This window comes from Aethalodelphis obliquidens, unplaced genomic scaffold (genome assembly GCF_003676395.1).
Source record: "Aethalodelphis obliquidens isolate GAN/ISIS:26980383/991018 unplaced genomic scaffold, ASM367639v1 scaffold3, whole genome shotgun sequence".
Lineage (NCBI taxonomy): Eukaryota > Metazoa > Chordata > Mammalia > Artiodactyla > Delphinidae > Aethalodelphis > Aethalodelphis obliquidens.
In genome coordinates this window covers 1,345,535-1,360,275 of record NW_020837947.1, presented here as the reverse complement: position 1 = coordinate 1,360,275, position 14,741 = coordinate 1,345,535, and the positions used below count along the sequence as shown (strand labels likewise).

Here is a 14,741-nt window from a genome sequence, read left to right as displayed (position 1 = left end):
CCTGGGTCGCACGGAGCTGACCATACAAGCACATTCTATAGAAATTTGAAAATCAGAAAAAGATATTAAAACTTAGCAATAAACAGTAACAGTCACTTAGAATGCATGTGTGTGTTTATTATGAACTGGTGCAGACACGTTGCAACAGCCCCTGGGGAGCGCGGGGGACGTCCGCTCACAGCTGATTTCAGTGGAACAGAGGGGCCCCCGCATCCACGTCCCCCCGCCCACTCCTCCCAGAAAGACCTTCAAAGGGAAGGATTCTTTTATTTCACAGTCACGTGTTTTTAAGCCATTAATGCAAAGCACCACACTCCTGTGGATCAGTAAGAAGAATGGGATAATGAGGCCATCTAGCAGAGAAAGACAAAAGTCGTGAACGGGCAGCATTTTATAAGTGAGGAAATCCCAGGAACCAGTGCACATAGGAAAAGGCGCTTGTGCTCATCGGTAGCAGGGACATGCAAACCAGCCTCCCAGGGAGACTCCCTGACACCCAGGGGAGGGGCAGCAGCGGTGAACCCCGGGGGGCCCCCGACGTGCCATCCGCTTGCCCCTGCAGACGGGCCGCTTTGGAGCGGGAGGCGTGTGAGAGAGTGTGCATGGCATGCTGGTGGTGATGACCAGATCCTGGAAGTCAACGAGCGTCCACTGGTGTCTGAGGGAGAGATCACGTGCTCGCCTGGCCCACGGGCAGGACAGGAACGGCGAGAACACAGAGGAGCTGCTGCAGCGAAACGCGGCTCCAGCGAGTGTGTCTGCGTGAGGGGGCGGAGCCCGGAACACCGCAGCCCATTTAAAATTCAAAAACCAGGCAAAACTCAGCTTCAGCTTCAGACTCTCAGGGCGGCGGTGAGGTGTGGAAGGGGGAGAACTTTGTGATGGGAGAGAGGGCGGGGCCTGGGGGCTCCTCCCCCTGCCGGGGCACTGTTTCCCTGGACCTAGGGTGATAAGTCACTGGGCTGTGCGTTTGTGTTGGTGCACGTCGTGTGTGAGTGTGGTGTTTCGCAGATTCAGAACGTTAAAGTTGCAAAGCCCATGGAAGGGGTAACACACCGATTTAAATTCTCCCCGAGGTTATAAGTTATCTGACATCCTTTCCCGAGGATTTTGACAGAGGGAAGGGGCTGGATGTCTAGGAAGCGGCAGAAGGGGAGGTGGGGTCAGGACGGCCACTTCCCTGCAGGGGAGGGATGGCAGGAAAGAGACTGTAGGAGGGTTTGGGGAAGCCCGGTGTCAGGGTCAGCATCTGCCACGGGATGTGTGGGACGAGCGGGGAGAGCAGGCTGGGAGCCCATGTCAGGGCCGACGGTGGCCGGGCTCACGCTCACGGGGCTGTCGTGTGTCAGCGTCACGCCCCCGAGGTAGACGTGGTCTCACCTTCTATTTACAGGTGAGAGCCTGACCCGAGGCCCCTGTGCACGTAAGTGACGGGGCTGGGATTTAAATCTATGCTTTTGTCTCCATTGCCCACATTTTCTGCCAGATACCATAATGTGACTTCATGGGCCTTGAATTCCTTATTTATAAGAAATAATGAGTTGGAATATGTGTAGCTCCCAGCTCTGAGCTCCCTGACCACGGGGCCGTGTTGTCCAGGCCCCAGCGAGGTGCCTGAATGACAAGGAGCGCCACTCCCCACCCTCTGCAGTGACTCCTCGGTGACCCTGGAGCCCGCCACCTGCTTTACTCAGCTTCCACCAAGTCAGCGCACTTCCTGGACCACTTGCTCGGGGGCTGACAGGTAATCGCACAGATTTTCACAACGAGGGGAGGATCTGCCTTGTCTGTCCTTCCGGCCACGGACTCGGACTCGTGACTCCCAGTGGAGCTCAAGCCTTAGGGGCAGGGAGCTTCGGGTCAGAAATCAGCCCCTTTGGCCCCTGTTGGCCCCTGCTTCCTGGTGACGGGATCATTCCCACACAGCGAGGACCCTGAGAATGGGATCAAAGCCGTCCCTTTAGTGAGCGGCAGCGGCCAGGCCCCGTGAAGCTCATCCTCGTGGCTGCTTCACCTTCCCTCCCTAGAAACCCACCCGTCATTTCTCGTTAACGAGCATCTCCACCAGCAACGCTTACCGAACCTTCGCCAGGCCAGGCGCCCACAGCCAGACACACCCGTCGAGGACCTGGGAGTTCCCTGCGGAAGCCGCGGGCCCCCAGAGAGGGGCAACTCACCATCCGGAGAACGCAGGAAGGCGTCTGGAGGAGACAGTTCCCAAAGAAGAGGGGCAGAACTGTCTCCTTCCGCTGCTTAGTCTCAAGGGGCCCTGGGTCTGCTCTTCCCCTTACCAAGTCCGTTGGGGGGGTGAGCAGGGGCTGGAAGGCCTTCCCCTCTTCTGGGGAAGCAGCAGCGTGTTGCCCTGAGACATCATTCAGGACCAAACAGCTGCTCTTTGAGCTAAATCCACTCCCAGCCCTGCCCTGCCTGACAGCAGGCGTTCCTGGAGGTTATACCCCCAGCCCTGCTGGTCTAGACCCCGGCTCTGCTGCGGGGAGGGGGCTCTTCACTTGCACCAGGGATGCCCAGGAGGGTCTTCCCTCCGTCTTTCTTGCTGCTGAGGGGCCGGGTCCGCAGGTCTCCATCCGGGCACAGCTGATTTATATTTATTCTGCAGGGATTTTCTCTTGTTCTTCTTTCTAAAGATTTGAAGACTGACATTGCTGGGGGCGGGAGGAGAGCTTAAAAACAAAGGACTTTTTTCCGAGGGAGGATTTCTGTCGCTGGCCCATTCTCGATGAATTGGAAAGAGCTTTGGGGTTTTAATCTCATCTCCCTCTGTTACCGTGCACCCTAGCCAAGAGTTCATTCCTGGCGTGAGTACAAAGCAGTCGAAGACATTGTAAGCCGAGCCTCCATGCAGGAACTCTTAATATTACGATATCCAAAGGATCTTCATATGTAACTCAGCTTGAGGTATGCGTTTGAAGTAAGCTGCAGACCTCGGGTTATAGAAGAGACGAGCGACACCCACAACTGCGGCTTGAGATTCTGCCCGCACCTCCACGCACCCCTCTTTAAACCAAGGCCAGTTGTAAGGACAACATTTCCGGGGAAGGAGTGGAACTCTTGTTCAACCGGCCGTGGCCACATCAAGTGTTTGAGGAGTTCCTTCTCAAAGCGTAGAATACGATCTGCTCTTTGACTTTAATGATGGAAAGCTTTGCAGGAATGAGCAAATCGGTGGTCGTTTCTGGGAGTTTACTCAGCTCATGCATTCTGATGACAGCTTCTTGGACCAACTTCTAAACTGGGGTTTTGGAAGACCTGGTTATAAATGACAGAGAAGGTTGGATTAGACTGAATCACTTTTCTATATGTTATTTGCATTAATTGAACGATGACCTTTGCATTTTCCTACCATGCCTAAAGTTTTGGCCTCTACCTGAAATGGTGGAACTCCGTGTTTGTATGAATATCCTTATGATTTCTGAAAATTTTCACTTTATAAAGAGAAGCTGTTTTTTTCACCAGTGAATTTCCCTGGTAATAAGTTAAGGGTCCTCCAGAACTGAGGAACTTGAAAGAAACATCCAGAACGACTGAATTCCCAAATATTGAAGTCAACAACACAGCTGTGCCTCTGAAGTACCTCTTTATGAGAATTATTCAAATGCACGTTCAGAGTCTTTTGCTTGATGGGAAAGGTTACAGGTCAGAGGGAACATTTTTTTCCCGTCAAAATGGTTTTTTCTTCAGGCTTAACAATTCTCTCCCTGAAAACGGTATTTGTTAAAATAAAACATTTGAGTACCTATTGGCGAGGAAATGTGAAAACAAACAACTGTAACAAGACGTAGAAAACGCACTGAACGGAGCCCGCGTTTCAGATGGAGGTGAGCCCCGGGGGAGGGGTCAGCTTTGCTGCCAGCCTTCAGTGCAAACTTCTCTAACGAAGTGATTTTTCAGAGAAAAATATACATTATATTACTGTCTAACACCTACTGTTATGACGATTTTTGAAGTATTGAGGAAATTCATTTTACATCCATGATGAGAAAAAATAGTCATTTGATACAGCCAACACGGGATATATAAAATTTCTGATAAAAGTTCCACACTGTGGAAATTTCAGAAGGTGTTTAATCGACACTGAAAGATTTTTAAAAGTTAAGTCAAATATTCAAGGAAGAGACCACGAGGTGCGGTTACTGTGCTAGACAAGACTTAGAAGCCTGTTTGAGAATCAGCGTTAAGGACCCCTGATGACCCCGTCTGACCAGCAGCAGCCAGGAGCCAGGCTCTCCCTCGGCCCTTGCCTGGCTGCGGTGCGGGGGCGTGTCTGCGCCCGGAGCCGCAGCTGTCTGTCTGTCTGTCTTTTCCTTTTCAGTTTGGACTTCTTTTGAATTATTTATGTACCTGATGGGCAACATTTTGGTGGTGTTCGTTTTCCTTTCTGGAAAGAAGTACTTTCTGGTGTATAATGGTTGATTTACGTTATCCTCTGCTCTGTTATTGTACTCCATTATACATTTAATTTACATTATCATCTGCTCTGTTATTGTACTCCATTATACATTTAATTTACATTATCATCTGCTCTGTTATTGTACTCCATTATACATTTAATTTGGTGGCTGCTTTGTAGCCGCATCTTTCATGACTTTAAAAGGGTGCTCTATAAACTGTCCTCTTCCACACTTAAGCCATAAATAGCTTTCTTCTCATATTTTCTAATATTTAACAAAACTTTATAGAATAAATTAAAAGGTCTTTTAGAAGTAAATGGCCCCAGAACATGTAACTCTATATAAATAACAATGGCTAATCTCTTCCAGAGGTATCCCACAGCTCCGCATTTAAAAACAAGTCTATGTATTTTCCTTATTTTTTTTAAACAAACAGAACAATTTTTTACGGCACCTTTTTTTTTTTTTTTTTTTTTCGGTACGCGGGCCTCTCGCTGCTGTGGCCTCTCCCGTTGCGGGGCACAGGCTCCGGACGCGCAGGCTCAGCGGCCATGGCTCACGGGCCCAGCCGCTCCGCGGCATGTGGGATCTTCCCGGACCGGGGCACGAACCCGTGTCCCCTGCATCGGCAGGCGGACTCTCAACCACTGTGCCACCAGGGAAGCCCTAGGGCACCTTTTTAAATGTGCAACTGCCATGGTCAAACGTTGGGAAGATTCATGAAACTATTGACTGTGAACGACCCTGTTGCAAGAATGATAGTGATGTTTGTTTTCTCTGGCCATTGAAATATGTGAACATGCAGACATTAAAGTAAAAAATATAAAACAAAGACATTAAAGTGGACACTGATGGAAAGTAGATCCAGAAATAATCGCTCAATTTTTTAAAGCAAAATTGGTGATCTACTTATTTCTTCTCTTACCATCTTGAGAAGGGGTTTCTCAGATGTGGGACAGTCAGGGAGCTCAGCTCAGAGTGAATGAAGTCTGAACATCCCTTTTGTCTGATGCCCGTCTAGCCAGGAATCCCAGCTGTTCAAAGGCAGAATCACTAGGTAAGAAAAAAGACGCAGGGAGAGTAAACCCAAGGTGACACCCCCTGTCCTTCGGACGGGGCGGGCCTTCTTCCAGCCCATCAGTTGTGCAGAGGCTCAGTGCGGGCAGACGAGCCGGTTTTGTTTGGTTTCTGGGCCCACAGAAATATAAAAGTAGGAAAACAGGAGACATCGTGGTGGGTCTGAGGGGGCCGCCGGGGCTTGACAGACAAGACATAGACAAGTTCATAATAACGAAAAGAATACAATAATAATACTCACTGCAGAGAGCACAGGCCAAGCCCTTTTCCTTAGAGCTCTGGTGCCCAAACTTTGGTCCACAAAGGGCTTGACAACACAGATTCCTACTTCCCACCCCGGAATTTCTGATTCCATGGGTCTGGAGGGAGGCCTGAGGTCTCGCTTTTCTGACAAGTTTCCCAGTGAGGACGCTGCTGCTCCTGGGCAGAGGGGCGGCCGAGAGCCCCTGCCTGCAGTGGCCTGTCTCCAGTGTCAGCGCCTGGCCATCCCTGGGCGAGGGACACAGGGCCTGGCTCCGTCTCTCCTCCAAGTGGCCTGACCAGCCGGCTGGGGTCGTAGCTCGGTCACACCACCCGGACGTCACCTGAGCTGAGTAGGAGCGTCTGGTCCGAGCCCCTTGGGCATCTGGTGGAGGAAGATGCGCTTCGGCGGGTGTGCCTGGATGCTGAGAAGGTGGGTGTGGCCGCAGGGGTCCTCCAGGGGCCACGGGCAGAGCTTCCCCCGGGGCACCCAGGTCTCGGAAGGATGCCCGAGGCCTCCCCGGCACAGGGCTGGGTGGGCAGTCTGGAGGGGGCCTGGACTGAGAGCCCCAGCGTCGGCTCCGGAGAGGCACGCACCTTTGCTCCTGGGCCGGCCGGCTGTGCCCCAGAGGATGCCCGTGCAGCTCAGGGGGACCACTGCCCGCCCCCTGGGCCGTTCGCTCCACTGGAGGCAGAGGGACCAGGGGCCCCGGCGCCCAATGCAGATGATCCTGTCTTTGCTGCCCTGTAGGTCAGGCTGCCTCACCCCTTGCCCGGCTGGGCCCACCTTCCTGGAGCCCATCCCCCAGCCTCTGGCCTCGCAGGGCGGCCCAGGGAGGGCCCTGGTCATGGCCTGGTCACTGGAGTGTGTCCTCAAGGGTTTTGACTGCAGAGGGAAGGCCCTCTCTTGTGTCGGAAGCCCTGGGTAAAAAGCTCTGGCTTTGTGGGAGGTTTCTGCCGAGGGGGAGGCTGGCGAGGATGGGAGTGAACGATGAAGGTGGCTGAGAAGTGGGCTGAGGCGCCCAAGGTCACGGGCGGTGCCTCACTTTACTCGGCCAGCGGGGTCCAGCTGGGGAGGGGCCGGGGCTGCCCTGGTGCCGTTCTGAAGGCCAATGGAATGGCCCACGTGGTGCTCGGACTTCCCAGGTTTTCAACTGCTTTGACCCAAACGTTAACTGAGTTGCATCCGCATCAACTTTGGGAAGTAAACTGTGGGACGTAACGCCATACTGACTGATTAAAAGTCACCCCAACGGCTCCCACTGTACACGCTGGTTCAACTGTAGGGCCGCCCCCGGCACCGACAGAAGGGCCCTGGGCCTGGGCTGTTTTTAGGAACTCTGGCTCCAACGTGGACTCGGCGCCTGGCCCTCGCATCCCCAGCACGTGTCCCAGGCAGGGCCCCTTTCTGCCTCTGCTCTGTAGTCCCTGGGCCTGTCCACAGCCAGGAGTGCGTGAGCACGTCTGAAGTCAAGCAATGCCGTCAGGAATGGCCAGGGTCACCTTAACCTTCAGATTACGCCCAGGCCTTCCACACGTGGGCCCCACGCACTGGTCTCTGCAGAGGCCGAGGTGAGAGGAGAGCCCGCCTGTGTCCTTGCAGACAGAGGATGTGTGTAGAAGGACACAGACATGGTGTTTACAGAGAGACACCTGGAGCCCGCACGCTGGCTGTGCTCTAAGACCTGCTGTGCTCCTCTCACTGCCAGCCTGTGCTCTTGGCTCCCCTCTGCTGTCCTTTCTGCCTCATGGGTGTCCTCCTTCCAGCCTCCTTGGGGAGGCCAGCCCTGACTGCTCAGACCAAGTTAGTTCCCTTGCTGGCTAAAGGCACAGGCATGGACCCTGGGTCTGCCACTTACTGGCCAAGTGACCTTGGGCTGTTACACCTCTCTCTGGGTCTCAGTCTCCTTATCTGTCTAATGGGTATAATAGTGGCACCTACTTCAGGGTTGCTGCCATCATTAGATGACTTAATGTATGTGCTGTGCGTAGAATGATGACCAGCACACAGAAGGAACTGTATAGACTCTGTACACAGTTGTAATATGAATTATTTGAATAATTTCTGTTTAATGCTTATCACTCCAAAGTAGATGGAACTTTTTCTTGCTGTATCCCGTGAACATGTTGAATGAATGAATGAATGAGAGCAAGTGGCCAGAGAGGGGCCGATGTCACGCAGGTATCCTGCCAGTGGTTGCACATTTTAACCATTTGCTCTTGAGTGGAGACAGCATTGCTCTTTGCTGCAAGCGGCTGTTACCCTCTTGACCTATAAAATATACCTACGTGAAGAGACAGGCTACAGGAGGAATAAACGACACGCAAATACCTGAGTGTCCTGAAATATTTTAAGTGAAAATCCATTGTGGCCTCTTATGTGTTGCTCTCTCCTCTGGCTTCTTCCAGCCTGTGAGGGAGGTCCCCACACTGCCATTTTCCGGATGAGGGAACTGGGCTTTGGGCAGGTGAGGGCACCTGCCCAGGGCACAGAGCTGGTAGGTAGTGATGTTCGTTCTGTCACCCACGTTCTGCCCTCTTCGCACAACACACAGTCGCCGTGCTTATCCACGTCATCCATACATGGTCCTGACCAGAAAGTACGAGGCAGAGCAGCCAGACAGCTCCTGAGAAAAGCCAGAAGTCCTTACCCTGGAGGAAGAGCCTAGAAGGATGGTGAGACCTGGTTAGTCCTCACCCTGGAGGAAGAGCCTAGAAGGATGGTGAGACCTGGTTAGTCCTCACCCTGGAGGAGGAGCCTAGAAGGATGGTGAGACCTGGTTTAGGTGCGGAGCTTTGTGGGACCTCTGCTTTCAGAGCCCAGGGTCAACAGTCTAGTGACCTAGCTCAAAGGAGCAGGGAGAGAAATGCTCGTCCAGAAGATATGGTGGACTGTAGCCTCTCTGCTTCTACTCCCTTCCTTCCTCCTTCCTTCCTTTCTTTCTTTCATTCCTTCTTTCCTTCTTTCCTCCTTTCTTCCTTTCTTTCCCTCTTTCTTTCTTTCTTCCTTTCCTTCTTTCTTCCTTTCCTTCTTTCTTCCTTTCCTTCCTTCTTTCTTTCTTTTCTCTCTTTCTTTCTTCCTTTCTTTCTCTCTTTTGTTCTTTCTTTCCCTCTCTCTTTCTTTCTCTCTCTTTCTTTCTCTCTCTTTCTTTCTTTCCCTCTCTTTCTTTGTTTCCTTCCTTTCTTTCCCTCTTTCTTTCTTTTTCTTTCTCTTTCTCTCTTTCTTCCTCCCTCCCTCCCTCCTTTCTTTCTTTCCTTCCTTTCTTTTTCTTTCTCTCTTTCTCTCTCTCTTTCTTTCTTTCTTTCTTTCTTTCTTTCGTTCTTTCCCTCTCTTTCTTTCTCCCTTCCTTCCTTCCTTCCTCCCTCCCTTCTCTCTCCCCCTCTGGCTGAAGCAAAGCCACGTGACATTGCTAATCTGCTCCTGGACATGAGATTCCAGAAAGGAATGGATCACTGCAGCTTGTTTAGCTGTGCTCTGAAGGACCATCAGTGTACTTGCTAAGCAGGTGCCTGCCTGCAGTGAGCTGACCTCCTCTGGCTGCACACGTTGCAGCCCCTCTGCCCCTTAGTCGTTTCTAAAGTACATCGAGTGCTTGTGAAAAGGGCCCCTCTTAGACCACCTACCCTTTCAGCAAACGCTGCACCCTGCTTGGCGCTGTTTTGGCAGCAAGCTGGCGTTGTGAGTGTACCTGGATTTGAACCAAGGACTCAGGACTACAGGGCTCATTATTCTTCCCCTTGACTGTAGACAGTCTCCTCACATTGTCTTTCTGTGGTTTCCTCCACCAGAAATGCATACCTTAATTGCTAAAAAAGCCACCCTTTTAAAGTAGCGTTTAAATGGGATGAGATCTCACAAATGGAAGGAATTCAAATGTGTCCTTTGAAATAGGAATCTGAGGGGCAGAGTGTGCCTGTCTGAAGGTTCGGCCAACCAGCCCATGGTCTGCAGAGCTGTTTACTGCCATCCACACTCCTATTTCTAGGCTCCCTTTCTGCACTTACATCCTGGAATCTCACCTGCTCCAACTCTTGGGAGTTCTTCAGCGAATTCTTACCTCCAGAAGGACGTAATGAAAGAACAAGAGTGGCGTCGTGGTTCTGGGTTCCTGGATTCTACTTTGCCCAGTGGCACTGCTGTGTGGAAAGTGATGCTTACCTGTCTCCCGAGCCCTTGAGGACAGGGTGCTGGGGGAAGCTGGGGCAGGAAGGCGTGGAGGGGCTTCTGGTCCAGAGGCAGTTGGATGAGGAAGTACACACGCTGTTGGGATTGCCCCCCACCCCACCCCGCCAGTTCTGTGCAGCAAAATATTTGGAGCAGGTTATCCAGGGACGCTTGGTTCTATGTTAAAATTATTTCTACATCTTAGGAACAAGATGGAATTAATTTCGTGCAGATTTATTTAAGTGAACACTGATTGGATGGGGTGTGTCTGATGAGCAAGCCACGACATTGGTTGGTTCAGAGGCAGAAAGGGAGCCAAGGGAGTACGTAGATACTTTCTAAATGTTGTCTTCAGACCTCAGCCGCTAATCGAAGCGTGAACCAGCAGCTTGGAGACTTCAGGCCCTAGGTTACAAAATATTATCTTGATTCAATTGAGAAGCTCTCTTGGGGTGGGGGCTTCTAATTATTATTTGGGATGTTTGCATTTAGCTCAGAAGACTAAAACCTACATAGTCGTATTCAGAAATATTACCGAAATATTGTCATTTCCCAGTCAAAATAGAAAACATTTTTTGACTCACTGCAGAAACACATGATAAAAATAAACCGATGACTAAGAAACTTAAGCCCTTTAAGAAATCTGGATTTGTAGAGAGATGCTACAAAGGGAGAAATGAGCAAAGTAGGATCCTGAAAGCTTTGTCAGAAGGCCACACAACGAGCTCCCTTTATATCCCTGGGAATTCTCACCAGAAGTAAAACCCTGTGTTTTGACGCTGGAAAGCATGTAACACTTCACTGCATGGTACCGGCCACAGCTGGGAAATAACCAATAGCTGCTTTGGGGAGCACCTCAAATATTGTGCAAATAGATGCACCAGGAAAATCTGGTCCTTTTTATCTATTGACTGAACTGCATTTCCAGATGCCTATGATTCAGGTATTTCAGACAACAGCTGGCGGGGCGGACAGGCTGTGTCTCCTGCAGAACCGCGCTCGGGCCACCTAGTGTTTACTGTTGTATCTTGCTCCTTCCTGTAACCCCTGGGCTGCGTGTAGGGGAACCCACGCCCTCAGCACCATTACTGTCAACACTTGGAGAGTACGCACAGCATCCCTGACTTACGCTGTCTGCCCCGTCCTTCAGGATTGAGTCTACAACGATCTGCTCGTACAGTTCCTGCTCTAGAACCGTGATATTTCCAAGACAAGATAAACATTCTCAAACTGTCCTAAAGTTTATCTCTTTAGTATAAATACAAGTCTGTATTTCAATGTGATATTCGAAATTGAAAAAACAAGCGATGAATTTCAAGTTTTATTTCATGAGATGTTTTAGCTGCGGAGTCTTGCTAGCATATGACTAGGGGAATTCTAAATGAATCCTGGATGGAATATTCTGAACTGGACGGGCAGATAAACTCCAGATTAATGCTGAACAGAATTTGCTTATTCCTGTGAGTAGGTGTGATAACGGTGAGGAAAATGTTGCTGCCGTGACGGTTTCAGTCTATGGGGAAGGCAGGGCAGTGCCTCCTTTTTGTAATATAAACCTTTCAGTGTAATATAATTGTTAAAATTTTATTATAAATGAGTTAACCTTAGCGTATTTGCTGTACTCCCCTTACAAAAAGATGGTTCCTCAGTTTTCCATAAGTCAGAATTCAGCTGAAACCAGGATTTTTATTTATCTTTAGTTGAATAACTTTTTATTACTTTTTAAAAAGTTTAAAAAATTTTAAAAGTTTAAAAAAAATCTAATTCACTCAAGTATCCCCACATAGTGATGTACGTTTAAAAGGTTAGTATCATATTTTTCATGCGAAGAAACCGCTCTATTTTGTACCCTAGAGGCTCTTATGTACGTCACAGGCCAGGCGGCCAGAGAAATGGGGGCTAATCTTACATTTCCTAGTTTTGGGCTTGTGATTTCAGATGACACAGTCACCCCAGGGCACTAGGTAGCTTGTGTAATTTAACTAGAAAGTGACAAAACCCTGTGAATTAATCAAAATGGAATAAAATGTTTGTGTAACAATTAGTGATGACCATTTGAGAGCCAAGAATAATTTTATCCCTTATTTTCCTCTTTTAGGTTCCGTAAATGAAAAGTTACCCCAACGGGAAGGCACAGGAAAAACAGGTAACTATCTTAAAATGAACTTCCTTGATATGTTACTACAGCGAATCCAATCTATGCCTTAAAATAACTTCTCAAGTTAAAATGTCAATGTATATCAGTGATGGGAATGAGAGCTGCAGCTCTTTGTTAATTATTTATTCATTCAGCAAACGTTTATTCGACCCTTAGGGTTGTTGGGACCAGGCAGGTGCCGGGCACGTGACCTGCTGGGTAACCCACTTGTGTCCGCGTCAGGGCTTCTTAGACGTGGCTTGTGTTGGGACCGCCTGTGGACGGTGTTAGGCTCATCCCGGGTCCATATCTGTGCAGGGGACTCCAGGGCTGGCACGAGCCTCTAGCATAGCAGTTGTCGGAGGTCACTAATGGAGCTCTCCTCATGAGAAAGAGGCGGCTGTTTCCATCTATGACAGTCACTTCTTCTGGGACCAGTACCCACAGGAACCTGACGGAGCAGGGAGCATTTCCTTTGGAAATCATCCCACAGCTCTTGGAGCATCTCCGCTGGCCGCCGCAAGCCCACCGTGACCCCTTTGCCCTTTCCCCAGCTGTCACCCGTTGGTCCCAATGACACATTTTCTGTCTTTATATCAACCCGTGAAGCCAGAATTTATTTTTAAGATGAAATAAAAATAATGTACCAACATCTTAAGTACTTTTTCTCCCTGAGGTAGGTTATAGTATATGAACCAGTAATAGAGACAAGTGATACGGAGTCAAAAGACCCCAGTTTTATTCAACCCAGGTCTTTCAAGTGTGCATTGAAGTCACGGTGGACACTGTCCTTGCCCTGGAAAGACTGTAGAGTCTTTGTATCATTAAGATAAATCCATGAGCTCCACACAGATTGGCACACGAGTAAATGTCAGCTGTGTAGACAGCACGCAGGGCGGGCGCAGACGAGGGCGGAATTGGAGCGGTTTCACAGAGGAGGAGGTGAGTGGAGCACGGTGGGTGTGAAAGCTGGGACAGGTGTGACCTGGGCAGAGACCCTCCCAGGTGGGGAGAAGAGCCCAGTTTGTAGGCGAGAGAGGGACCGGCAGGTGGGGTCAGGACCCTGGCTCAGGCGAGGGTTTCTGTTTGGGAAGGCGGAGATGAAGATGGGGTGAGCGTTCTGGTACGTTTTAGAGGAGAGGAAGTATACATGTTCGTGGTGAGAAACAGGAGTCAAAGGCTGAAATGGAGACGGAGGGAAACACTCCTTCAGGCGCCCGCACCCAATCCTGTTCATGGTGATACAGGTCGAATCCACGGTAAAAAGTTTTAAAACATCCCCAGGGAATTGGCACGTGGGCTCAGAAGTGGATTTAAGGGAAGAACAGATTCCTTCTACTGAAGCCCCTTGATCTCCAGACGTGCCTGTCAGAGGAAATACCTGAGAATAAGTAACAAAGCTGGGTGACCGGGAAAAAGAGACATTTAACGAACTCCCCGGAGGGAAAGTGAAAGGCGCCAAGCTGCCCGTGGTTTGGCTTCGTTTTCTAAGGCTGAGCCCAGTAGGTGCCAGTGGGCTAGTTGCACCGGGACAGACTCTCCGGGGGCCAGAGCCTGGAGGTGGGTTAGGAGGACCATGCTGCCCAGGGGCCTGTGGCCAAGGCAGGAACGTAGGGGCCCCTGGTGCTGGCATTAGGGGCGGGGGAGGGACAGGAGTGGGGGCTGGCACCTTCATTGTCCCTCAGGGACGCCCCCTGCCCGCCGTCACCTGTCACCCTGGTTAGCTCGGCTGAGAACTCAGACTGGCCCGGACGCAGGGGTCAGACGGGGGCTGCTGGCGCCAGCGCGGTGGCCTGCTCAGGCCTCAGCAGAAACGTGCAACGTTAACCGTGTACTTTCTGCTTGTCATTCCAAAGGGTGTTTAAATATGCTAAGACTTTTCTCAGTGTGTTCTGTTAAGACTTTCAGATATGTTTTAAATATGTTCCCCATTTCGTTCTTGGAAGAAGATGATAGAATATTCAGTGGCGAAATACTTCCGGTTTATTGCTACTATCACTACTAGACTTGCCGATTTCAGATAAATGATGCTACATTTTGTCAGTATTTCGACAGATAACAAGCTGTTTTTCTGGAGATGTTTAAATGTTCAAGAATTTTAAAAATATTCTTTTTCGTTTCCCCCGAAAAGAACTTCATTTTTATTCTTCAGAGAGCTGGGATAGTAATGGGTCACAGTTAACTACATAAGCCATGTGGCTGCCCCTTCCCTCTACCACTGCTTGCTGTATTTTGATCCCGAAATTGTTAAAAAAAAAAAAAAAATCACATGAATAAAAACACTAGGCTGGTTCTCGAGAGCCCCCCGCAGTGTGCCTCGCAACAGCGTCCCTGGCTGGGGCCCCCTTGCCTGGGGGGCTTCTAGAGGCTTGCTTACCAGGGAGCCCAACGAGTGTTTTTCAACTAATTCAATAAAGACTGTGTCCTTGGAATAATGTCTTCAGTGAAATGGCGTGGAGCTTTCTACTCCACACTCGTCCCTCTGTCCTCTGACGCTCTCACCGGGTTCCCCACCAGCCTCTCACGTGTCGACACAGGAGGCCTGAGGGGTCGAGAGACCCACGGGGCACAGTCCAGGGCCTGGGTCTCCATCCCTGCCTCGCACTCTGGAAAGCAGGGGCACAGCAGGGAGGCCAGCCCCCCAGCCCCCCAGCCCCCCCGTTCCTGCGGACCCTCCCTCATCCGTCCGCTTGGCTCCGGTGCTGTACGTCAC

The 14,741-nt window shown here is 50.4% G+C and overlaps 1 protein-coding gene across 5 annotated transcripts in view; it reads left to right on the top strand.

The window, feature by feature from the left end:
* SMOC2 (SPARC related modular calcium binding 2) overlaps positions 1-14,741 on the top strand; it is a 149,329-nt gene that overhangs the window by 59,608 nt on the left and 74,980 nt on the right. For all 5 annotated transcript variants that reach the window (XM_027081154.1, XM_027081149.1, XM_027081145.1 and 2 more), the window contains one exon: positions 11,990-12,037. In XM_027081154.1, coding sequence (XP_026936955.1) covers positions 11,990-12,037 — 48 coding nt within the window. The remainder of the gene's footprint in view (positions 1-11,989; positions 12,038-14,741) is intronic.